The sequence below is a fragment of the Doryrhamphus excisus genome, linkage group LG2 (genome assembly GCF_037039965.1).
Source record: "Doryrhamphus excisus strain RoL-2023G ecotype Guam linkage group LG2, RoL_Dexc_Guam_v1.1, whole genome shotgun sequence".
Classification (NCBI taxonomy): domain Eukaryota; kingdom Metazoa; phylum Chordata; class Actinopteri; order Syngnathiformes; family Syngnathidae; genus Doryrhamphus; species Doryrhamphus excisus.
The window spans coordinates 21,271,561-21,298,220 of NC_136358.1; the positions used below are offsets into that span (position 1 = coordinate 21,271,561).

Sequence of the window (26,660 nt, forward strand, 5' to 3'; positions counted from 1 at the left end):
CCATCGGGATAGACTGCTGGGTAATGAATTTAGAATAAATGTCAAAAGGCGTGAGCTCGGGTTCCAACAAATACAAATGATACACATACAGTACATTATATATTTAAAAATATTTTTTCACATACAGTACATTAACCTGGACTGACTGTCGTTCTTCCCTTCCTAAAGCTGACTTTTAGGCATTTGGGAGTCCATTCCCAAGTCCCATTCATCTTCCATGTTTGGATGAGACCTCAGAGCTGCCCCGTGTGATTGATGAGCCGTGACCAATTAGAGGCTTAGCCTCAGAGGCCGGCAGAGATACTGGTGATCTCACATAAACAATGGTGAACGTCCACCAAAGGAGGGTTGGCGTCAGCCCCAGCAGCTGAGGGGGACAATGTGCTTCTTCACTGACCCAAAGTACCATGCTGTAGGCCCCAGTGGCCTAATGGATAAGGCACTGGCCTCCTAAGCCAGGGATTGTGGGTTCGAGTCCCATCTGGGGTGTTGGCTTTTCCTCGCCTCCATCAAGTGCAAGTCCACTAGTTTGCATTTGTTGTTGTTCTCATAGGGGAAGAAACTTGAAAGCTGGCCAGTTACATCGACTCTGTTGTGCAAGGGAATGCTGCCTGGCGGTACACATGTACGCCATCAGACACCCCGCGGTTGATGAGCAACAGGGCGCCAGCCAGAAGCTTGTTAGACAAGCTATGACAACAAACTGTTAGCCTTGAAAATCAATTCCAAACAAGACACCGCCTGTGGCATCTGTTTCTGGTTGGGGGTCGTGGTTGTCTGCTTCCACCTAGTTAGCTCAGAGGGTCCGACTGACTCGGCTGCCATTCCAATGGTCATCCCGACGGGATTAGAGATGGCACTGCAGCCTGTGGGGCAGGCTTGTAAATCAGGGCAGATGACGGACGTTGGAAGGCTGCTGCTATTTGGTGAAGCCATTTTATTAGTGTTCCCTTTTCGTGCCGGGTTGCGAGTGGGGGGGTTCTCTTTATAGGTAGAGTGTTTCCCCCAGCCCAGAATGACAGCATCATTCCCCTTATTCCTTCAGTCGAACAGAAGTAAATATGAAGTAATTAGAATCACACTCACCGCCCGGCTAGCTCAGTCGGTAGAGCATGAGACTCTTAATCTCAGGGTCGTGGGTTCGAGCCCCACGTTGGGCGCACTGCTTTTTTGTATCGAGGAAAAAATTAAAACGTCGCTTCCTGGAAGTTCCGCCATCATGAGTCGTCTTTTAAAGACAACGAGACATCCGTATGCTACCTTCGGGCTCGTCTGTGTCCTCAGCCGCTCTCTCAAGCCCTTCCTGCTCTTGTGTTTTTCCCACCCGGATGTTTACGGCCATTTCACCTTTTTTTCCAAGAAGCGGTGAAAGTGGCGAGTGGTAAAATGGGGCGTCATGCCGGGACCACCACCAGAGGTTGGATAAATGCAAAGGTCTCATGAAGGACCTCCTGGGGTTAAAGTGACCTCACAAACGTTTCCATTGTTAAGGAGCCATTCCACTCAATGATGTCCATCTGTCATGTCAAGTCCAGCTTATGGACAAAGGACAGTAAATGTCTGCTTGCTGTTGTCCTTTCTTCTTTTCTCTTCGTTTGTCTTCTATGCAATACAATAACACACTATTGGGGGCCGGGGGGTAGGGGGCAAACTTTGTCCTGCATCGCCCTCATACAGAAGAATGAAAGGATGCAACTTTGGCACGTTCATATTTTGTATTCCACATATATATTTAATCATCTTCATATTCCCACAATATTTTAACGTTTTAACGTTATTTGTTTGTTATTTTCCAACTGTTTTAACTTTCTTCTTGTAAATTATCTTTTCGTGATTATGACTTTATTCCCATAACATTTGTATTATTTGGTAACATTCTAACTTTTGTTTGCATGCTTGTCATAATATTCTTTTTTTATATATTTAAAATGTATGCTAATAAAATTATTTTCTTATCATAACCATTTTGCTTTATGATGGTGAAATTACATTTTTTTCTCTTTTTCTGCTGTAATTTTTTTCAACATACACAAAAAAACAGCCTGTAAAATGTCGCCTGAGCTACAATTTGGATACCTCTGCACTATTTGTTTAACGTTTATTCAAGTGGACTTCCCGGCACACAAAACTGGTTATGGCACCTCAGTGACACCTAAGACCATTTGGAAAATAGCTATTTACCTTTTGCACATTTGAGTGGGACAAAAAGCCAAGTCATTTATTGAAAACAACAACTAAACAAAATAGGCTGTTTATCAGCTGATCAAAAGTTTAAGACCATCACTCAAAAAAATTATAAGAAAAAATAGCTATCTGGGTTACTAAACAAAATATCAACACGGCAAAGTTGCATCCTTTGATTTTTCCCAACGTGGCCCTCACTGGAAAAGGTTTAGTGAACTGAGGAAGTTGTTTGCCATTTTAGAGGCGTGATTTACCAGAAATGTTGGTTCCATTTCTAATAGGACGACCTCAGTTCAGCCTCCAGTTGACGTCAGAGTGACACAAGTCTGCATTTCCCAACTTTTCATCTCACATAGATTATTTGGTCAGTGCTAATTAGCAGCCAGGCCAAACGCTAAGAGTTCCTCCTTCCTGAGTTAGCTGGCCGGGGCTGAACTATTCCTTGACGCAATAAACAAATATTATTCCGTGGCATCATGCTCATGAATGGGTGTGTTGATTAGTTATGTAAGCTGTAGGTCGCCTCACTGGAGAGTTGTGTCAAAGAATATTTCAACATGAAGCAGTGGCATTGTATCACAGTGCTAAATAAATAATCCCACAGAGGTTGACCGGGTCAGCGCAAAATGAGATCGAGTACGACGTAATCAAAGTGCTGTTGTGTTTGGAGCGACATGGCCTCGTGTGCATTGTTGCCATTCATTCCGATGATGAGCTGGGATGGGGAGGCGAGACTCAGACATTAGTACAGAATTTATTTATTTATTCACCGGCAAAGCAAACCATGTGATGAAAATGAATACAATCTTTATTTCAAGTTTATTGGTTAGAAACAGTGTTTAGAGCAGTACATCTACTATAAGCAAATGAAAGCCAAGAAATAAAAGCATTATTGAACAAAAACATGACACGTGGTATGATATGATATTCTTAAATTATTATTTTTCATAATTATTATTTTTTTGTAATATTTATATTTTATTTAAGGAATTTTACAATGTACATGTATTTGTTTTTTTGTTTTTTAGCTCTGCGCGCTTGGCTCCGGATGGTCACGTGACGTTTTGTGCCCCCGGAACTGCTTGTGGTTCCCACGTGAGGTCAAAATGGCGACTCGCTGCATGTGAAAGAGGTCGAAGAAGGAGGCGGCTTTCGCGCTAAGAACATGTATAAAACGCAATGTAGCCGACTCACAGGTAATCCGCCTCATAAACGCTCACTGTGCTTCAACCTGTCCGCCTGCGATGTTGTCATTTTAAACACGGAGTCCGATAAAAATAAAAAAATGTCCAGAGCGAGTGAGTGTGCTAGCCAGCTAGCTAGCCTCGGTGTGTTAGCACATGAAGCTACCTTGTTAGCTATTGGACGTCATGCACTTGTGTGTAAACCGATGAAATACACACTGGTGTGTTACACTGGCATTGTTGCTGCTGCAGTTGCTAACATTTGCATAAAAGTGTCGGAATCATAGAAGCTGCTATGCTAGGTGACTGTTGTCAAGGAGACATTCTCAGAGCATTTGTTTATGTTTGTATATCTGTCTCAGGGGCGTCCAAACCTTTTCCCAGTGAAGGTGAAGAATGAAAGGATGCAGCTTTGCCACTTAGATATTGTGTAACTCTGCTAAGAAGGTACAACTGTACCTCAGCTTTGTGTTTATATGCATTTTTTCTTGATATATAGTTTAAAAAATTATTCGAAAATTATTTTAGTAAATTTGGTAATATGACTTTATTCCCATAATATTAGAACCTTTTTCCCAGAGGCAAAAGGCATTTCAGTAATGGCAAAATATTGGAGATATCTGATATTGGCTTTTTTGGACGGAAACCGATATGCTGATATTGTCCAAATGTTCAATTTGTGATGCCGATACTGATACCGATATCGGTATGTGTAACATGACATATCTGCTGTGGTGGAATGAACACGTATGTGTTGTGTACAACATTTTCAGTTTTCATGATGGGAAAAAATCTGATACCGATATAACCAAAGTGGCATTGTTATCAGCTTGATATTTGTTGGTACCGATAATCATCGTCATCCCGATAAAGTATGTATGAGAAAAATGACTGGCAGGTATAAGATCCTGCATGGACATTTCTTTTAGGTTTGTTCGGTCTAAGCATTAAAGAAAAGGTGGTTGCCTGTGGTCCACGATGCCTCCTCCAGCACCACAGAAGAGACCCATCAGCCTGGCTGACCTATCAGCATCTCACCTTCCTGAAACGGCAGGTACATCCGTGGTTCTTCAGCTCACCTTTTGCTGTTTCCATCCGGCCATGGAGCCACGCTGTGGTTTGTTTCCCTCACAGTATGTGGCCAAGAACATCGGGGAGCTTCACCAACGCGCCGCCCCCAAGCAGGCTCCCGTGCACGCCGTCGTGGACGAGAGCGACGACGGCGTGGAAAGGCGGACACAGAGAGTTCCTGTCGTTGAACCCGTGGTCGCAGAGGACGGAGCCGCTCGGGAAACTTCCAGCATGAAGGCGACCACCTCGCAGGAGAGGCCCCACGTGCATATGGAGACGGACGAGGCGCGAGACGCTCGTCTGGACCGGCAGTGGAAGCGGCTGAAGGTTGACATGGCCGACCTGCCGGACGTCTATGCCCGACTCGCCAAAATAAAACTCACAGGTGAGAAGCACAGGGCATCCGTAGTTGAGGTCATTGTGCTTGAAGCCAGTCTTCATGTTGTCTTATATTCCATTTCAGCGCTTGTGGTTATGACTGCGGCTGCTGGTTACGCAATGGCCCCGGTGCCCTTTGACCCCGTCATCTTCTTGGTGTCGTCCCTGGGAACGGGTCTCGCCTCCAGTGCAGCCAATTCCATAAACCAGGTAAGCCATCCCGGGAAAAGGAATGATCAGTTCCTGTCCCACCATGAAACCTTTTCAAGTAATATTGTAACATTAATTTATGTCATACACATGTAAATATTTCATATCTATTCCACGGGTGTCCAAAGTGCGGCTCACGGCTGTTTTTTTAATTTATTGTCCCGTGGCACAAAACGCTTAGAACAAACGTCTTACTGAGCATATTACCTTATATTACCTTACCTTACCTCACATTATAATGCACAGAAAAGGGAAAGAAATATATGTTCATGTTTCACATAAGGATTGGGAATTCCAAACAATTCCAAGAAAAGTGCAGTTCCCCTTAGTAAAATAGTAAATATAGTAAATAATATTAAAATATAGATATTTGGAAAATGTAAGATTTCACTTTAATGCTAATTTGCTAGAAATAGCTTTTTTGTTTCACTTGCATTTCTTTGTTTGGTAACCTCGAGAGTGGTTGCTCCTCAAAGGTGCGCAATGTCATTGCGAGACGTCAGACTGGTCGTCTCTGCCCTGATGCTTGTATGGACGAACAGCTTCCTGTCCGCTTGGCGTTCCTCTCTGCTTGGTCCATCCTAACAAGAAAGCCGTCATTATTGCTTGGCTGAAAGGTTTTTTACGACCCTAAACAAAAGAGAGCTGGCGTCCGTGTTGGCTACGAGCGGAAACAATGAAGTGTTGACACTGTACGTCGGAATCTGCGCCGCCACTTGAGAATGTTTGCGTAATGAGTGACCTCGCCCTCAGCCCTGGAGTCACCTCGGCTGAGTCGTGTCTTTCGGGGCCTCTCATTTGTCGCTGGCTTTTATTACCAGCCATCTTCAACCCAAGCCTACCTTTGGACCTGACCTTCTCCTCTCAGAAAGGCCTGTCTTTTCAAGGATGGACTCCATAGGATTGTTTTTCTTGGTGTGAAAACCATGGTGGACTGCAATTCATGCGTCCTTTCATGTCCGCTTCTCCCAAGGGGTCCAATAAGACCAGAAAAAGTTGCCGGATTTATTGCTATTAGCTTTTTTGAGTCACTTAACCGCTAAGCTGGCAACATTAAATTCCCTCTTGCGACGTGTTCTTATTCCCTGTCAGACCGTGTACATATGAGCTGTTACTGGAATGCAGGGGTGTTTTGGGCTGTGCTGTGGGCCCCCACAAAAAACTTGCCTCGAGCAGCAACAGGCCCTCGGGCCACACTTTGGACACCCTTGTTGTGATGTAACAAAGTGGTAGCACCAAATCTGCAGTGTAATTACACACACACACACTGTCATGTGTCGTAGATAATCACCTGGTGAGTCAAAAGCGCCACACTTCTCATCAAGTTGAGACAAAAAAACCCTCCCTTCTTTGATCCCGCTCAGCTTCATGTCCTCACACCAATTCTAAGCGTGCCTGGTCGCCATCAAAGCAACCCCCCCCTCCCAAAAAAGAAGCAAATCAAAGAAAGGGGTGACTGAAGCGCCCCACCCTGATATTTTGATTCCCAGTGTGCAGACATGACTAATTACACCTCCAGGAACAGAGAAACAAGATTAAAAAAAAGATGTTGAATAGAGCTGTCAAGGACGGGGGCCGCCCTGTCGTCCCAGCAGGAAGCAACCTGTGAGAAATGTTGTGCTTTTTTTTTTCTTTGACGTCTTTCTCCCTGTCTGAGAGACGAGCGCACGCAGGTGGTGGCGGCGGCGTGTAACAATCGCGTGTCACGGCCGAAACGTTCTCACCCGTCCAAAGATGCTGTCATCCGAGTCCTGCGTGTCACAGATGACGCGTCTCACCGCGCAGGCCTGTAATTACCTGACGCATCCGGTCCAAGGAGCCTGATATCTAAGCCTCTTTATCCTGCCCTTAGGACGTTGTTGGTCTGCGTGTGATCAAACTATGGATGCACTTTACAGTAGTCAGTGTGCACTAGTTAACACACACACACTGTCACAGACCCACATCCTCAGTCATGCCAATAGTCATTAAGTCACCACCAAATGGTATTTTTCATTTTCTTATACTTAAAGTAGCGGCTTTTATATCAATTTTTTGTATTTATTTTTTTTTTATTCTTTTTTTAGTTCTGCATTTTCCATTTATTTATATTTTTATGCTTTCATTTAAGTCATTTGTTTAATAAAAATGTATCTGTTTATTTATTTAATTTATCTGTTACTTAAAAAAATAATTTTATAAAATTGTTATTATTATTGTACTATAATTAATTTATATTTAATTTATTTATATTTAATTAATAATAGTAATAGTAAAATTATTATATACCAAAGAGTTAGAGTACTACAATATATATACACATATAATAGGCATGCCAGGCATTGATTTTATCGTACATTTTTTAATATAATTTATGATTTACCGTCTGCAACCCACCCAGAATGGATCTGCAACCCACCAGTAGAAAACCGGCCTAAATGGCTTTCAACACAAGTCAGTGGCAACATAATTGTGTGTTTCCTCCAGTCAAACACAGTGGTGGTAGTATGACGTCATGGTCTGGGGCTGCATGAGTGATGCCAGAATTTGGGGGGCGGGGGTGTTGTTCATTGAGGGTGATTATTGCAGTTTGGACGTGTGTGTGGGAGGCTGTTTTCATTTTTGCCAGTGTTGTCGGTTGAGAAGATACCACACAACTAGTGAGGGGTGGACGCACTTGAGTAGGAGTCTGTCTCTGGTTGGTTTCAAGGAAAAGTGCACTTTTTGGGGAATTTTGGCCATCACCCACATCTTTCCCTTTTTCTGTGCGTTCTAAAGAGAGGAAAAACGGCAAACATGAGGAAGCTAACAAAGCATGTCATGGAACACCAAAAAGAAACAAGACTGTTCCATTTACATCAGTTACAAAAAGTGCACGTTTAAGTTAAAGCACCGGGAAACAGTACATGGGTTTGAACAAAAACTTCTAGCACAGAAGCATCTCTGTTTCTGGCCAGGTCTGGTGTGGCGCAGGACCAGCGGCCCCCACGCCACATCGCACGGCCCCCGCAGGTGTTGCAGCCGTCATCACCGTGCAGTCTGGCCAGCACTTCAGCTAATTGGATAATTAAGTTGGAGCAGAGTCTCAGCCCGTGCCTGAAAGACCCAGGGGAAGCGTGAGGGTACCCCCGCCGTGTAAACAGGACCCCGGTGTGGCCGGCGCGTCGTCAGAATAAGCATGCGCTGGGCTGTTTTGACAGCAGCCGCGGCGTAATCTTACCCCTGCGTCGGCATGTTTGTTTTGGTGTGCGTTCAAGCGAGCCGGTCTCGTGTCATTTCTGTTTTTGTTGCGGCGAGGTTTCTTTTGTGTCTGCGCGCCTCCCGCCGTGAGATGTCTGAGGCTGGCACGCACCAGCGAGCCCCCGCAAGTCCCCAACCCTTCCCCTCGTACCGCTCTAAACTAGGTCCTGTTCAGGCATGCATTATTTACCCTCCTGCTTGTCTTCTCCGTGTGCATCTTGGTCAGCAGGCGGTCATTACTCTACCCATCAAACACTGGCCGTCGTTGTCGTGGATTATTGAGAAAGCGCTCAAAGATCAAACATAGCTGCAGTTTGAGGGAAGGCCACAGAAAGAGTCCATCTATGACAGGGGTGTCCAAAGTTCCTCCAGTATGCAACTTTGCCACTAGGTGAGAAACCTATCCACGTTTTCCCCATATTTACTCTTATGTTTTTAGTTTTACTACTATTACTACATACTGCAGTCATATATTTGTACATGTACAAGCATTTCAGCTTTCACTTTAAATAAACTTTGCATATTTTCTAGTCATAACATTATGTAACACTTATTCATTCATTTTCTATCGCTTATCCTCACGAGGGCCACAGGGGTGCTGGAGCCTATCCCAGCTGTCCACCCTGGACTGGTGGCCAGCCAATCCCAGGGCACATATAGACAAACAAGCATTCCCACCCACATTCATACCTATGGACAATTTGGAGTGGCCAATTAACCCAGCATGTTTTTGGAATGGGGGAGGAAGCCGGAGTACCCGGAGAAAAGAACATGCAAACTCCACACAGAGATGGCCCAGGGTGGAATTTAACTCCTAGCTGTGAGGCCTGCGTGCTAACCACTCCTGCGCCGAGCAGCACACTTGTAACATTATTCCCATAAAATTTCAACATTTTCTTTACAGTTTTGCATTTTTTTCTTGTAAAATTACAGCAAGTGATTTTTCCACTTTTTATTAAATGAAATAAAAAGTAGTGCAAATGGCCACTGGGCCGCATGTTGGACACCCCTGTTCTATGATATAGTTTGCTCCTTGGGGGTCTAAGACCCCTGTAACAGACAAAAATGCTGTTGTTTATATATATCCCTGTACCAGTGCAGCTTGGTCATTCGGGGCAGGAAGTGCGTTGTGGGCAGTGTTTCATGCTGGGCCAAGGAGGAAGTGCATTGTGTGTAGTGTTTGGACTCCCATGATGTGTTGTTTACTGTAATATTATCCCTCTCATTCAAAGCTTGTTCCCACCGCTTTATCATTTCATAATGCCACTATTTCCAGTGAAAAGCTTTCTTTCATCACCAGCATTGTTAAGAGGAAGAGGAGGAGGGGGGGGTGTACTGTAAAAGGGTGTTGCTGGGGCAACATATGATGGAGCCGCCAGTGAATGCTTTCATACTATGTGTGCACGAGTCCTCCACAAATGTAAACCCTTTTGAAATCCATTTTATTCTTTCACAAATTCAATTTACATTTTTTGAATACTCATTTTTTTTTACCTTCTATACTTACCAGCGTATGTTGCGATGAATAAATAAATTGAGATATGGATGTAACTGGAGTTGTAATTGGAGTTGCGTTACTAACGGAAGATATTTAATGACATCCCTATTTTGTTTATGTAATTAGACAAGACATGGCAAACATTGGTCTTATTTTGAAAGCAGGAAGTGTGTTATGTGTGTTGAGAATGTCTTGACAGTTAAAAGGGAACTGCACTTTTTGGGGGGAATTTGGTCCATCACTCACAACCCTTATGTGAATTTCTGTGCCCATTTCTGTGCATGCTAGTATGAGAAAACGAGTTAACATGAGCTAGCTAACAACAAACAGCATGCCAGGTACTATTTTGACGCTAAAGTCCTTACAAAAATATAACAAAAAAACACCAAGTGTTCCATTTACACAATGTACTTGTATATGAACCAAGCTACTATGATGGGCAAACTTCCCAAAAAGTGCATTTCCCCTTTAAGACGATCTCGGTAGAAGAACAACTCAAACCTGCATGTCATCATCAGGCACAGTAAAAGGCTTGCTTACATTAAATCATCCCAAGACGGCACGCTGTAAACGCTCATCCAGCCCGAGTTGCATGCTCTGCTAAACTAAGCTAACCCCGCTAGCTTCCATTCCCGCGCCATTAGAGAGTTTTGACATGTTTAGTTTGAGAGGGAGCGGGTTAGTGTTTGTGATGAGATTCCTCCACAATTGAGCCATCTGCCTGGGAACGTTCCTGCTCCTCATGATGGCACCATTTCATTCACATTATGTCACTTTCCGTGAGATTCCGTGTTTAACAGTAAATGACATTTTTATTGGCAAATTCCACAATTCCCTTTACACGCAAATCATCAGGCCCTAGAATGGTTAGGATGCAGCCTTTTTATAGTCCCATGTTTGCTTCATGTTTTTATACGCGGAATGTGATCTGAGCCTGGAATGTTCACCCCCTGCTAGGGATGGGATCCTAACTTCAGGATCACGAACAAGTTTCTTTTTTTTTGGGTCTGACATGATTTCTTTGGAAAGACTGAGGTTGGAGTCCAGCAGCAGCACCGTGGGTGTTACTCTGCTACAATCTGTGGGCTTCAGCAGTCAAGGCTGCCACAGCAATTTTCCAGAACGGGGCTCCTCTCATTGTAGTTTGGGGTACCTCTTGGGAGGATGATTAGGTGTAATAAGACCCCACGGGCGCGGCTCCGAGCATTGTACAGTCCCTGCAGGAGGGTGGGCATAGAACACACGGGAACCAAACTCAGGCCCGGGTGCCAAGTCTGGCCCGTGCTGCAATTTCATCTGGCCCGTGGAACCGTTTGGAAAATTGCATTGAGTTGGCTCGCCTCATGGACCCTATCAGACCAAGCGCTTTAATACATCTGCAAAATGACGCTGTTCTTCCGGAATCAACTGCTTTTCTGGCATCAAACCATATACAGTATACAATTACAGGTGTTGACAGTCTGAGGCTAGCTAATTGGGCAGATACAAAGTTGGAGGTGTGGTGGGGGGATAATGTCCAGTTTGGGCCCCAATCTAAAGTAGGCTGTGACCTTTGACCCCCTGTGCGATTGAGTTGGATTGCTCTGCGGTGGCGTGATCAATTGCAGCGTTGACCTGCGGAAGAGCTGCCTTCGGCGTGTACCGTATTCCTTTGCGTGAAAACGCCAACAGATGGAGTTGTAACAGTATCGCCGCTTGTCAAATGAATTCCACGGCCGGCCACGCCAGAAGTGTTGGCGAGCGGTTTATCTGTCTACGGGCTATTTTGCGTTCAGTCCCCGAAAGGTCACGCGCGTGTGGAGCGTTTGCCAAACGGCCCACTTAACTTCCTGTGCACAGATGCTGCGCTTAAGATCTCGCTTTCCTCCAGCGTCGTGGAAACAAAAGAGCACGTTGATCTTTTGACGCCGGCCTTCTCCAACGCTTTTGACGCTCCTCGCCAAGCTGTTCATTTGGCCTGCGAGAACAAACGGAGAGTCTCTTTCTGTTTTTTAATTGCCTCACAAGATATGACAAAGAGGACTTCTTGATGGGCGCCTCTCGTTCAGTATGAATATTTAACCAGACCGCCTTGTTTTCTGCTTCGTTTATTCCAAGCCTTTTTGTCTTTGGCAACCACGGGGTGCCAGTCCCTTTGAACCGGACAAATCTCTTGCAGCCTAGATGGGAAGCAGATGCTTTTCTCTGATAGATGCCACGTCCCCAAGATAAACGCCTGCAGCGGACTGTTGGCGGGCAGTGAGTTAGCCACATTAGCATACTGTTAAGTCCGCAGCGTCATGCGACCGTTTAACGAGGAGCCATCAATGAATCCATAATGTAGCTTGTTGTTATCCATGCCGCTTTGTCCATTTTGAACATTTTATGGCTTTATGTGCGGCCTGGGCTTGGAATCCCTCAAAGGACCTTCTTTTTGAATCATACACAAAAAAATGTGAATGACAATATTTTTGTTTAGATGTGATATTGTGATATTTCTGGGACACACACATTATTCCACATTATTCCAAATAAAACAAACGGTCATTTAGAAATGAGATTGCATGCTGGCGTCAATCCAGACCACCAAGTCCTAGTCCACATATAAATATGAGCAGTCTAGATGCTTTTACTTCAAAGAAAATGGTTGCTTTTCAAACACACCTCGTCCTCGTGTACTTGCCATCACCTGAAGGGCCGTGTGCGTGACTCCTCCCACCTCGCCGCCCCCCTGATTGGCCATTAGTCACCTTGATTATGGGCTGACGCAATCCAGACAGGAGTAAGACTCGCCCTCCTCAGCTACGTCAGACAGCATCGAACCTTTCTGCACCTCGTGCCACTCTTGGCAGCGGCGGCTTTCCTTCAAGCTGAGTAGACGTCCTTAAACAAACGTGCCGCGTCATTGGCGTGTCGGTTGTCTTTGTGGAGTTCTCAGCAGGTAATGAATGAAGGCGTACGAGTCCTCGTGTTTGACAGACTGTCACGGTGTCTTACCGTCTTTGTCCAGGGTTTGATGTTGTTTTTAGGCTTTTATTTGCCTCCCAGCTCACAGAGATACACTGTCAACTTTATTTATGCACATTCAGATTGCACAGTAGATAATGATGAAACGCTAGTCTTTATGCCGGGAAGATATTTAGGTCATCTATGTTCCGCATTTGATTGGATCTCAACTTTGTCCCCCTCCTCTTTGTTTGAAGGTAAGACGGCCCAAGGGAAGTAGGAACGCAGCATGTAGCGCTGAGACGTGTAAATAATTGCCAAAAACAGACCTGTTTGCAAGATGGCCGCAAGACAACACTGCACGCTAATAGGCGTTTGGGCCATTTCATTGCTGGAAATCAAAGCGGGTACCAACTTGCATCTCGCTGAAGTCACGTTTGTTTGCTCAGCTGTGAGCACTACGCTCCATTTCTGCGATGAAAACCTCGGTATACATCTGCATTCATTTACACCTCATCTTTTGTGCAAAAATAACCCGACATCTTGTGCACAGTTGCCGGCTCATTGTCATTTCGGGGACTTTGATGGGAGGCCTTTTGTGCCTATTTGGATCCCATTCAAAGAGTCCCTGGCCGCTTTCCTCCAGGTCTCTACCTGCCTGCCTACATGCCTCCATCACCTCGCACGTCAGCGCTTTCAAAGCCGGCACAATTCATTTGGACCCCCGTGGATGGCACTCATTCTATGGGAGAGAAAGAAGCTGCCATTCATGCTGCATCCACACAGCTTTCATCACTTTGGAAAGACCGCAGCGTGCAGGGCCCGTACACTTTTTACTGTACTCAAATTGCATATATTAAACCTTTACACCGTGTGTGTTCTTGTCACCATCTTACCTTGTGGTCTGATGCTTCTGCATCTCCACCCTTGCCTTGTAATTAGTGCTTCTGAAGGGGGCCAGTGGGCCGGGGTGCCTCCAACTACTTCTTTCTTGTGACTTTTTTACAGTTTGCAAAAACGGCAGCTGGCCTGGGTGAGCATTGTGAGCATTGTGAGCATCGTGAGCATCGTTAGCATCGTTAGCATCGTTAGCATCGTTAGCCTTGTCGTAGGAGTTTAGGAGGCGTAGATATTAAGCTAAAGCTAACTGATGCTATGAACAGTAGACATTAGATTATCATTGCTAGGTTTGGGCCATTTGCGGGTGCTCTCTATACCACCTGCTTGTCCGATTTTGGATCAACATTTGCAACAAAAGTCACAGCTGGAACTCAGCCCCCGTTTCTCCTGATAAAGACAGAACTAGTAGCATAGAGTTGGAATAGTCTAAAGGTGACGATGAAGAAGAAATTTGAAATGGAAAATTTAGAATAAAACAGCAGCAAAAATGTGAAAAAAGAGTGAGGTTGATGGTAATAATTAGAAATAATTCTCCAAATATATCTAACTTTCATTTTCACTGTGTGGCCCTTGCTGGAAAAAGGATTGGACAAGATGATGATGATGATGGCGTAGTGAGGATGTAGAAGCCTAAAGCAGGCTTTTGCCGTGCTTTAGCCTCTCCAAAGTCATTTGTGTCCTTGGCGTGGGGCGGATGGCTGACGGCTCATTCCTCCAAGCCGTCAAGACGCTAACGGGTCGCCTCCCCCCTGGTGGCCATGGTGACGGGACACATGGAATATGGAAGAGATAGGAGGGCGCCTGCTGCTGCCATGCTGCGTCTGTCAGCACGTTCACACGTGGGCTCCATAAAACATGAAACTCATGGATAAATGATTTGCTCCTTCAGCTTTTTGGGCAGCTCCCTGGCGTTTGGTTGCTTGTCTGGAGACGCTCTCCAGAAAAAGGGGATCCACGGATGGAATTTCTTGCTGAGGCCACAATTTTTCTCGGCAGGAATGGAAGAGTTGGGCAAATGTTTCTCACTGTAAGCACATTCTTTCTTTACGTGTTTGTTTCTAGAAGGAGGTGTCCATGAGGCCTTATTTAGCATTTCCACCCTTTCCAATCTCCTAACAGCGAGCCACAGCTGCGTACTGAAAAACCTAAACACTCACATTCCCTCTAAAGTAGCCTCTCCTCCTCAGCTGGACTTCAATAGCATGTTCATGAATCTGGTCAAACAGGCTTTTTCTAACAATTCACGACGAGGGCCACATCGTGGAAAATGAAAGGATGCCATATTTTGCAAATACATTCATTTTTCAATCCACTGAAAATTCTGTTTAATTACTGTATTAATTACGTGGTTACTTGGTACTCCTGTTGCATGAACCGCTGCTTTAATTAGGACGAGTGGTTAGCCTGCAGGCCTCACAGCTAGGACACCCGAGTTCAATTCCACCCTGGGTCATCTCTGTGTGGAGTTTGCATGTTCTTTTCTCCGGATACTCCGCTTTCCTCCCACATTCCAAAAACATGCTAGGTTAATTAGCCACTCCAAATTGTCCATAGGTATGAATGTGAGTGTGAATGGTTGTTTGTCTATATGTGCCCTGGGATTGGCTGGCCACCAGTCCAGGATGGACAGCGTACTCGGCAGACCTCACAGCAGACATGGCGCCCAAACCGTTGAGAGGCTAACTGTCAAACTGTGCGTCAATTCCACCTGCACTTATTTGGGAATACTCCCCGGCTGTGTACGTTTCTTTCTATGAAACACACGCAAGCTAGTTATGAACGCCGATAATTCATGCACCCAAAGCCTCCATTTAGCCAGAACACCAGGCCGAGACTCGGGATGGTGCCGGCCGGGACTCGTAGGCGAAGGGATTTGCCTTGTTGGCACAGTGGATGTGTTTGGACTGGAGTGGGAAAGTGAGTATGTCAGCGGCAACCACGTGGAGCCCTGCCGCAAATAACGCCAAACCACGTTCCTCAAATCCAGATGAATCGCTCAAATCACGAGACATTCCACTGGAGGATTCAGCCAAGACCCAAAGAGCCTGTCAGGGCGCTGTGTGTGTGTGCGTGTGTGTGTGCGTGCGTATGTGCGTGCGCGTGTGTGTGCGACTATCATCACAGCGATGATTTAAGATCCATCATCAGCGTAATCTCTGCGGCATGAAATAAAGCTGCTCTCTCTTCGCCACGGTACACTTTGCAAAATGAACTCTGAGCTGCCTTGTTGCTTTAGACGGTGGTGTCCAAAATGAGGCCCGGGGGCTATTTGTGGCTTGTAAAATTTGGCCCACCAGCACACTAAAAGTATAGTTGAAAATGAAAAAAATTATCAGGAATTTGACTAGAATAAAGCCTAAATAGTTGTGGCAATCTAAACATAAGTGGTTTGTTAAAGGCATGATATGAAACAAAATAAGTTGGCATTTTTGGAAAATGTGGTTGGGGAAAGTTCAGAATGCTTTGGCGAAGAAGTCAAAATATGGACCAAAAACCAAAAGATAATAGAAAAAAGTATTGTAATGAAAAAAAGGCCACAATTGTATGAGAATAAACTTGAAATATCAGGAAAAATAAATAGAATGGAGTTGAAGTATTAAATAAATACTTTTTTTAAGTAATAAGAGAAACAAAAAAAATAAAAATAAAGTAGTGATATTTGGGAAATTATGATTAGAATACAGAAATGATAAAATAGAAAGTGTATTATACATATGGTATATGGGAATAAAGGCAAAATATTAAGAAGAATATTGACTAGAAGCAAGTTGAGGTTTTGATTTGTATTCATTGGACATAAACTTAAGGCAATGCCCCTTAAATAATCACGACATTTCGTTGACAATTTCACTACTGTGTTTTTGTGCAATGACAATAAAGGGAGTCTATCTACATGTCTTCCAAGCACAGATAAGTAAATATAAGTAAGTATGAATAGAAAAATGTATTCTAATGAGGAAAAAGTCATTATGAGAATAAAATACTTTTTGGAAAATTAGATTGAGGGAAAAGTAAAAAATGTAGGGATGTAGGGATAGTCATTATGAGAACAACATTTAGAGGGCGAAGTTGAAAAGTGCGTCAGAAGTAAGACAAATATCGATATCAGACAGCGGGCACGTGGAATGAATCGCCAAGCAGCTGGATATAGTCGTCGGCGTAGTACAAAAATAGACCCTGGTTTATTTTAAGGCTCACTGCTGAAACTTTCCTTTATGTGATTGGGTGTAAAAACCGTTTCTGTCCCAGCTTCTCTTGATCAAAGACGTAAGAATAGTCTTCTACTTTTAGCCATCTTTTCTTCCTCTCCTTCCTGAGCACGGAAAGGCCCCCACGCCCCACGACTTTCACAGGCTAAGCGAGCGATGACGGGGCAGGGCAGAGGTAACGCGGCTGGGCTGGCATTAATTGGCTGATTAACACCGAGCCAGTTAAGCACTTCACTGTCCGCCACTCTGACCATTCATCAAGATGGCTGCCAGCTGAAGCGCTGCCAACATCTCTCAGCATGAAAGGGATGCCATCCTCGGAATGTTGCCGTCTCCTGCGGCGGCAGTTCGGGGGTCGCAGAAGCTGCCTTGGTCCATAGCAACTGGGGTCTAGGTGTCTGATTTAGGGAGGCGGGGAGGACTTGGAGGGATGTCACTGCTTTCATATGATATTCCCCAAATAACAGCTTAAATCTGGCCATTGTCCATCCATACATTTTCTTCCACTTGTCCCGGTCTGGGTCACTGGGGGGGGGGGGCAGCAGTCTTTTGACACTCTGTCAAAATGACAGCGTTTTTTTTTTTGTTTTTTTTTTACATTTTTGCTCTTTTTTGTGTTGTGTAAATTAAATGCAACCATGCTACTACTACTTTTTTCCTTTTAATATTTATACTATTCTTGAAAAAATGCTGCTAAATTTTCACTTTTTGATGTTTTGTTTTCCTTTCTAAAAAAAGACAATAAAAAAGACAAATGTCCCCCAGGCTCCACTTTGACACCCCTGTGTTATAAGATAATACAAAATCTATGAGATATCACTCCTGTGGCCTTTTATTGTGGCCAAGCTAAGGCACCCCAAAAAATGTCAACATCTACTCCACATTTCCTAATAATTTCCCAGTCATAGACTTTGTTGACAGCGTGTGTATACCATGCAATCATTTCTTCATGGACTTTATTGGAAAGGAATGAACGCAGACATCATTTCTAGGGCCAGTGGTTTTCATTATGGCGCACTCACTAATTTGAATTAGTAGTTATATACTTAGATACTTATACTCACCGTTACTCTCTTTTACGTTAGTGAGTCTTCTCTAAAGCAGGGTGGTGTTGGTGGTGTAGGAACAGCAGGCCCCCTTCCAAAGCACCACGTTGGGATGAGTGTCTGTTTACGGCATTGGGACGCCAGAACCATTGAAGCATCTTCTGACTAGAGTGTCATCTTATGCCAATCTCCGAGGTGCTTCACAGTCGTGAAGTCGAGAGGTGGGCTGGATCGGTCCATGTGGGCGATGTCCCGACCAGTGGTGACACGGTCTCTTTGTCCCCTTTAGGCCCGAACACCTGGGCTTGCTTCACACCAGTGGAGGGAGACATGATGTTTGGACCGTTGGATGTTTCTGTCAGCCAAAGCCTTCCAGCTGCTCTCTCTCACACAAACACGCACCCACACACACATGTACACACACACACACGTACACACACAACAAATTCAACAACACTGGAGCACACGTCATGTGCTGGAAGATACAGCCATCCCAATGAGAGTAGATATTGTACATGTTGTTGTTGTATCTATGCTACTGTTGTCGACGGAACTAGTTGGAGGGTTTGGAGGGTTTGGAGGGTTTTTTTAAGAGGTCCACATCATCAAAATAGGTGTATCCCAATGGCAGCATTATAAGCTAGCTCATGTTAACTCATTATAAGGCACAGGAAAGGATTGAGGTGAGGAAGGTTCCCCTCAAAAAGTGCAGTTCCCCTTTAAGTCATGAATCATCCATTAACATATGAATGTGTCTTTTTAATACATTTACCAGTTATGCTTGTCAACTTCTACCCAATTTCAACTTAGAAGGCAGGGTTCCCCTTCTCCAACCGAGTATCTGCTATCTGATACTTTTTGCAGATATTCTTCTAGCTACAGTTGCCGATATTGACTTTGCTATGTTTACCAACATCTTTCATCATCAACATAGCCTTTTAGCTACGTCCGCTGAGACGCTTTTGGTTATGTTTGTTGATATTCTGGTAGACATTTCTGCTGATTCTTTCTTTCTATGTTTGCTGATATCTTTGTAGGTATGTCTGTTGATAATCTTTTCTATTTACGTTAGCCGATACTCTTTTGGCAACATTTGCTGATATTCTTCTTGCTATGTCCACTGATACTCTCTTGGCCACATTTGCTGATATTCTTCGCGCCATGATTGCTGACAACATTAAAGCACAGACGTGGCTCAAGGATGGTAAATCCCCCCTTAGCGATACGGATACAGGATTGGATGGTCCCCATCCCGAGTGTAAGCCTCGGCAGAGGCCGTATTCACATCCAAGGATTCAAACCCTTCTCCGTAGACCTGTCCTGTACACGTGCATGCACCCCAAATGCAAAATGGAGCAAATATTGTTTGACGCGGTCATTGTATGGTGCATGGCGGTGTCGGGCGGAAACGATGAAAAGGGGCGGGGGCGGGACGCTGATGCAAACCAGATGAGCTTGACGGACTTTAAAGGCAAAACGGGACCAAAGCGGATACAGTAGGTGGCGGGTGGACTTTGCTATTATTAATTTTGTTCATTTTGGTTTAACTTAGCCTGTTCTTTGATGCTTTGATTCTTCCTGACACAGGTGTGTTGCTGGCATCCATGAACATACACGCCTTATTATTCTTATTATGGCTGCATGCTTTTATGTGAGCGCTGCTTTTTGTCAAGTTGGCTTCAGCAGCGCTCTGCTCCCACAAAGTGCACTTGTCTCCCATGCAGCCCCTGACCCCCTGACGCATTTCCTGACCCAGGAAATAGAATTAACACCTCGGCCTGGACCCTGAGGACCCACAGCCGCGTACGCAGCTGTGCGATAGTCGTAGCCCCGGAAACATGGAACGCGGAAACACGTTTTTTTTTGGGGTGAACACAAACATTAAAAGAAGGGTATGCCGCGGCATTGTGGGCGCGGGGTGTATTTTAGTGCCCTCGCTATTTCCGCAGGAAGTGTGGTGGTTGGTTTTTAAAGTCCAAGCGTCTTTGAATAGTTGCTCACATCGGAAGGTGCGCTCATTTGTTTGTTGGCTTTTTCACTTGCTGACGACGTATCTTCATTTTCACACTGGCTTGATCTGTTTTCTTCATTAGGCACACACACACACACACACACACACACACACCCGCCCGCTATAGCCAGTTCCTGTATGTAAGCGCCCCATGTGTTTGCATTTTAGTCACACATTGCCAATCTCATGGGAGCACTTTGAAGCATTCTGCACCAGAGCGGACCATAAAACAGGAGTATTAGTACTTTTCCGCATAGTTGTTTCCCTCCACAGCCCCCCACTCCCACCCCCGACTCCATCACCTCTCACCCCACGGCTCCCTGCCTCCACCTACCACCTTGAGAGGCCGCCTGAGTGCAGCCCGATGCCATCCTGTCATTGCAATTGCCCTCTTGGGACACTATATTAGGTACACCTGCACCACCCGAGCTCCAACCCCAGCATGAGAAACTGGTTGGAATGGTGTCTTGTCGTCGCCACTGCCCAATCGTCCCGATGGGCGCCATCTCCATTGCAGGGCAGACACACATCACTTGAATGTCAATAAATGATGCTGGGGGGGGGGTGTTGTCGTCATCAGCAGACCACCCTCCTTAGCTAGCAAGTGTGTCCTTCTCACTGTAACACATTCTTTCTGTCTCCGTCTTTCCACAGTACTTTGAGGTGCCTTTTGACTCCAACATGAACCGAACCAAGAACCGCCCGCTGGTCAGAGGGCAGATCAGGTACGGTCCTCCTTTCAATAGGTCCCACGTAGCGAGGGACCACCGCTATGTAGCATATAGCACAGCTGGGAGACCCAAGTTCAATTCCACCATCAGCCATCTCTGTGTGGAGATTGCATGTTCTCCCCGTGCATGCTTGGCTTTTCTCCGGGTACTCCGGTTTCCTCCCACATTCCCAAAACATGCTAGGTTTTTAGAATACAACTTTTCCAATGGCAGCGTTTTGAAGTGAAGTGTTAGGCAGTGTATGTTGACGTTGTTGTGTTCCTAATGAAGTGTCCAGTGAGTGTTTAAGGAATCACATGTTGTTTAAAAAGTGCGGCGATGAGAGACGGCGTCCGGTTGTCTAAACACTCTCGTCCGTCGCTGTCTTCCTCCTCCTCATGTCGGGACCGGGAAAGACGTTTTATCCGTCGCCCTCACGTTTGTCGAGTTGTGCTGGCGACGGCGGGCAGCTGCCACCCTCAGCACCGCCTGACGTCAGCGCCGGAGCAGCCTGAGGCCGTGTGACACGGCTGCACCCCCCCACCCGCTCCTTAAACCCCAGCCCACATGAAAACACACCCCACTAATCACATCAATGCATCAGCGCCCCCACCAAAATAAAAGCCTCTCTTTTGGCTCCGTCTTTTATGTGGAGTTTACTGGTGAATTTGAAGCAGACCTTCCTCCCATCCCTGCGGAGGAGGAGAAGGTCTTCTTCCTGCTAAAAGCCTTTTCCTTTTCTTCCCTTTGGCTTTGATCGTTGGCGTGTCCGGGTGCTGGTCATGTTTCCGGCATGCTGTACTTTTATCCCTGAGTTGGTATCAGACCATCTTCCTGGAAGCCTCCTGTTTGGAGACGCTCTGCTGCCTCTTTGTGTGTTTGTCTTTGTCGCTGCTGAACACGATGTAGCAATGGCTGCTGTGCTGACTCTCACCATGTCCCTCCGTTAGCCCCCTCCACGCCGTGACCTTCGCCCTGGCGTGCGGGGTCCCCGGGGTGGCCCTGCTGACGTGGGCGGTGAACCCTCTGACGGGCTTCCTAGGCGCCCTCAACATCGCCCTGTACACGTGCTGCTACACGCCGCTCAAGAGGCTCACCATCGCCAACACGTGGGTGGGCGCCGTGGTGGGCGCCATACCTCCCGTCATGGGCTGGACGGCCGCCACGGGCTGCCTGGATGCAGGTAGGAGACACTAGAAGTGGGCATTTTTAGTCCTTAATGGGTATTGAACAGTTGAGGCACACTACCGGCTGCAACCACCTGAGGTGCTGTTGTGCATGGTAGCTTTACATTATGGAATGTATGGAATGGAGCAGGCTATGCTAACATACAAACACTAAATGCAGGTTTTAAATGAAAAAAGCCAAACCTTCATGCCACTGTGTGAAAAGGTGACATTTTTTTCTCACACATTTTTATAAAGTCAATATTTTGACTTTATTCTCATAACTTTTTCCCCAACCTCACTTCTCAAAAGCTGCAAATTTTAAATTTTTGTTTAGCTTGTTTCTCATTATATTACCACTTTGATTGATTTTCTTAGTTTTATTATTCTTTAAACATTAATTGTAAATATTTTGTCCTCATAATGTCACAACATTTGTTGTAATATTAAGACTTTTTATTTGTAATGGTACAACTTTTTACTTTACTCTTTATGTTGTGAAAATTAATGTTTTTTTCTCAATTTTTGCCATTTTTTGTACTTTATTAAAAAAAAATTTAATGAACTGAGGGCAAATGCAAAATACACAGGACAAGCAGAAGAATGTTTTTCCCCATTTTAGCAGTTTTATTTTTTGTTCTTTATTTTTTTTTAAATTGTATTTAATATATAAAAAATGCCCCGGGCCACCAAATTACTCCTCTTTTATTTCCTTTGTACCTGTTTTAAGGTATTCATATTTTGGTATTGGTAAGGTATTTAGTTTTAAATGTCATTATTAAAATTTAGTAAGTGCGTAGGGCCACTTTTGCTGTTTTATTTATTTTTATAGCGCCATCCCAAAAGATGAAATGATGGTTGCCATGGAGACTAAGCACCTGCCCCTATCCCTACCTGTCCAGGTGCGCTGGTGCTGGGGGGCTTCCTGTACAGCTGGCAGTTCCCGCACTTCAACGCCCTCAGCTGGAACCTGAGGGAGGACTACTCGCGCGGCGGCTACCGCATGATGTCGGTCACGCACCCGGCCATGTGCCGGCGCGTGGCCCTGCGTCACAGCGTGGCGCTGGTGGGCCTCTCCGCCCTGGCGCCGGCTCTGGGCGTCACCACGTGGACCTTCCCCGCCGTGGCGCTGCCCATCAACGCTTACATCAGCTTCCTGGCCTTCCGCTTCTACCGACGCGGCGACCGCTCCAGCGCCCGCAAGCTCTTCTTCTGCAGCCTGTGGCACCTGCCCATGCTGCTGCTGCTGGCGCTCACCTGCAAGACGCCTCGCCGGGAACCCCGCCAGGACCCCGCCCCGCCCAGCTAACACCATGCTCCCGACGACGGGACGGACGCATCCTTTTAAACGCAGGTGCTCGCCGGCTCTGTGGCGTAAAACACCGACTTGAATCATGACCTTGTGTGTGTCCTGTAAATATCTACGCTTTTATTTATACAACACTTCCTGTCTGCCTTGGCTGTGTCTCCATCGCAGTACTCACGCCAGTACACTTCAATAAGTACCTACTTCTATACTGCCTGAATTGTCTACTTCTTTCCCAAATCCATGAAGGAATTGACCTTGGAAATTAGCAATTAGCAATTAGCACCAATCTATATTTGCAAGCCCTTCCCGATTCCTGAATTTGGATATCTGGCCGTGACAACGCCATGACAACGCCATGACAACACTCAGCCTGATGGAGCTGCTAGCTCCTCCCCCTCCAAAGCCTCCATGGATCAACATTTGCACTAAAAGTGATTAGTTAGTTAAAGTGATTAGTTGCGGCTCCAATGACTTTAATTAGCATTACTCGCTAACAAGCGAGATAGTCGACCAGCATCATGGCTGCTCACTGAGTGGACTTGCCGAGTGCGGTCAGTGTACTGCACACTAGCCAAGTGTACACCATGCTTCTTATGCACTTAGAGTAAGTGCACCAAGTACGCAAGTGTGCCATCCGAGAGCCGACCATTTATGGAAATCACTTCCACGGCAAGGTTTGCATCTCCTGTAATAAACACACATGATGATTGTGGTCTGCGTCCTCGTTAGCCGTGATGGTGTTCCTATTTAACAGACCACCTCGGCACCTGTCGGTCGCCATGTGCTCCCTCTTGCTGGTGTCAGGTTACATCTCCATCACTGGCCGTCCTGCCGCCATAAAAGGAATCAGGGCTGTGGGATTTGGCCAAGGTCGTAAAGCCGCGTCCGACCGGATCCAGAATTCCATATCAGAGGGTGGAAAGGGCCCGGGGGGGCAGGGATTGATCGGGCCAGCTGTTTGTGTCCAGAGGAGGAGGAAGAAGAAGGATAGAATGTCACCTACGTGGTCTTCGACCTCTGCTCGTCTTGATCGCGCCCCGCCTTACGCTTATTTCCTGTTGGGCATCACCACGCGCGTGGAAGTCCACGCTGCAGCGTTTATTGAGCGTTAGCCGCATGCTAGCTGCTCTGTGGGAGGTAAATAATACGGGAATGTTCACAAGGTGGGATTAGAGAGGCCGGCTCGCTTACAAAGACCCTGCTGGCTTCCTCGTCTTTCACCAAACAGGAAGTCACATCCTTGCGCCAACAAAATACTCAACTTTAGTACACATGAAGAAAAAGGGTTGCCAGAGCAACAGGTGGCGCTGCACCCTTTAGGGGTATTTTACAGTAATAATACAGCAAGCATTCCACTGGACTTTTCCTATGACTTTTGCAATGTTTTTGTTCCCCAAAAAGTCTTAAGATTGGCGTCCAATGCATGTGGACAAAGTCATTGATAAACCACCTGACCCATATAGCCATAAATTACTGGGATAGGCTCCAGCATGTCCGCGACCCATAGAAAATGGATGGATGGAAGGGTCATTTCATGGATCATTGAAGTGTCAGGTCATTTCGTTTATCGTTTATTTATGTCACCCTTAATCGCAAAAGAGCCTCCAAGGGCTTAACAAGCAGGCAACAGTTTTGCAGGCCATTGAAAATTCTGTTTTAGGGGGAAAACATTGCAAAAATCTCATTTAAATTGGAAAACCTGTTTTAACTATTCAGGTTTTATTCAAGTCGTTATGTCGTTATGATCATTATTGGGCTTGTTCTGCAAATGTATGTCATTTAAGTCTAAAATGACATTTTATGGGTCATTGAAAACTGACCTAAAAAGTAATCAATGGCATTTAAGGTTCATTGAAATATGACTTTTTGGGACAAGACCCATAAAAAAGTTGTTGACTACTTTTTGGGTCAATGCACGGAAACCCAGGCATCATCATCATTTATGGCGACACTTCTATGTGCTTTCTATGAAATTAGACGTGTATTTCTTGCAGCGCATTCTCACGCTTCTGGGGCTACTTTCACGTTTTTGGGTTTTTTTTCTTTTCCATTCCCGCTAGCGCCTGTGCTCCACGCTACCTCTGGGATGTCCCTGACTGGGTTTCTCCTGTAAATACATGGAATTTGAGTCTAAAGTTCAGTGGCCAGATAAGTCATAAATGCCTTTTTTGGCTCTATGGAAAATGACTTGACTTAAAAATTTGACTTTTCATGAATCATTGAAGTGTGACTTTTTGGGACAAGTTGTATTTAAGGGACCCATAAAAAGTCATTTATGACTTTTTGGGCCAAGTCATTTTTCAGTTAGTTGGAAACAATGGGAACAGTTGTTTTAACAGACTATTCAGGTTCCACTTTAGGACTGCATCTCATTTAAGTCGAAAAAGTCAGTGAATAATGACTTGACAAGTCGTCATTTTTCAATGACCTTTTTGTCCACATGTATTGCAGGTCATTGAAAAGGACTTTTTGGAGAGGTGGGAGGCATTGCAAACTAAATCTATTTTGAAGAAGACAAGGTTGCTGTTTGTTGATAATGTTATCAGAGAAAAAAATGGCCAAAAATATAAAAGTCCAACCCAAAACAGCAGCAGTGCCCCCCTCCCCTTATCCCCTCGGTCTGGAGGGGGCCCCACATTGACTGTGAGTAAATATAAGAACAAGAATCACTTTAATAAAATGAATAATATTGCAGTCATTTTTACAATAACCTGCAACTTGCTGCAGACTTTCAAAAAGAGGGAGTGGCATACACCTTCTAAATGAAATCATGTCAGTTCTTTATCTTTTTTTTGGGGGGGGGGGTATTGGTTGTCTCGGAGGAAAATAAAATATTTTACTTTTAGCAAACTTTGTTTAAAGTAATGAATTCTCTAACTCAATTTGGGGAAAGTATATTGTTTTTTCTGGTCACTTGTTGACCACAAGTACAATTTTCAAGTACTATTTTTTTCCCAAATACACACATTTGTGAAAATGCTAGCGAATATAGATCATCTTTTTTTCCTCGCTAATGAATGAAACTACCTTCATCGAGTCAACGTTTCTTCAATTGTAAAGAAACCGCCAATTAGGTTACATGCACGGCAGCATAAAGGGTAATAAATACATGTCCACGGGTGTCATTCGTGGCCGCCTTTTAGCCACAAAAATGGTCCAATCTATCAGAAACGATCATCATTGTTTTTATAATGCCATTCACGGTAATTAGTTTCATAACTAACTTTTAACTTTTGTGTTTCAATGGATTTTCCAGCGCATTAGCGAACTTGATTTTATGTTGTTGTCGGTAAAGACGTTCCTCGTTTAAATATATCATAATTCATAATAATAATAATAACTACGTTATATTCCTGGGGAGGGAAATGAATGCAAAGTTCTTGATAGAATCAATTACGTATACTTTAAAGTTGTTTCCAGCAGTCAACCTTGGACTAACGTTGTTGTCCTTGTTTGTTTGTTCAATTAATGATGCAAGTTTCGTATTTTGATTCTATCACTAACTAATTATTCATCGTAAATAAACGTTTACGTCTTCTAAGTTCCAAACAACTTTTGTTAATTCATTTAAGGCGGGTTAGTTTATTAGCAGACAATATAAAGCGTGATTGAAAAAACATGTGCGTTTATTGATCTGTTT

The 26,660-nt window shown here is 44.9% G+C and overlaps 1 protein-coding gene and 2 non-coding genes across 3 annotated transcripts; all 3 read left to right on the forward strand.

The window, feature by feature from the left end:
• The first annotated feature begins 416 nt into the window (after window positions 1-416).
• Window positions 417-489, forward strand: trnar-ccu (transfer RNA arginine (anticodon CCU)). Its single transcript has one exon. It is a non-coding gene; the product is annotated as a tRNA-Arg (tRNA).
• A 598-nt stretch (window positions 490-1,087) lies between these two features.
• On the forward strand, window positions 1,088-1,160 carry trnak-cuu (transfer RNA lysine (anticodon CUU)). The gene has a single exon. It is a non-coding gene; the product is annotated as a tRNA-Lys (tRNA).
• Window positions 1,161-3,225: 2,065 nt separating this feature from the next.
• cox10 (cytochrome c oxidase assembly factor heme A:farnesyltransferase COX10) lies at window positions 3,226-25,750 on the forward strand. The gene is made up of 7 exons (XM_058078228.2): window positions 3,226-3,380; window positions 4,298-4,422; window positions 4,503-4,824; window positions 4,903-5,027; window positions 20,490-20,560; window positions 21,496-21,728; window positions 22,614-25,750. Exons 1-7 carry the CDS (start codon window positions 3,350-3,352, stop codon window positions 23,018-23,020), a joined length of 1,314 nt encoding a protein of 437 aa, XP_057934211.2. The 5' UTR covers window positions 3,226-3,349; the 3' UTR covers window positions 23,021-25,750.
• Window positions 25,751-26,660: the final 910 nt, after the last annotated feature.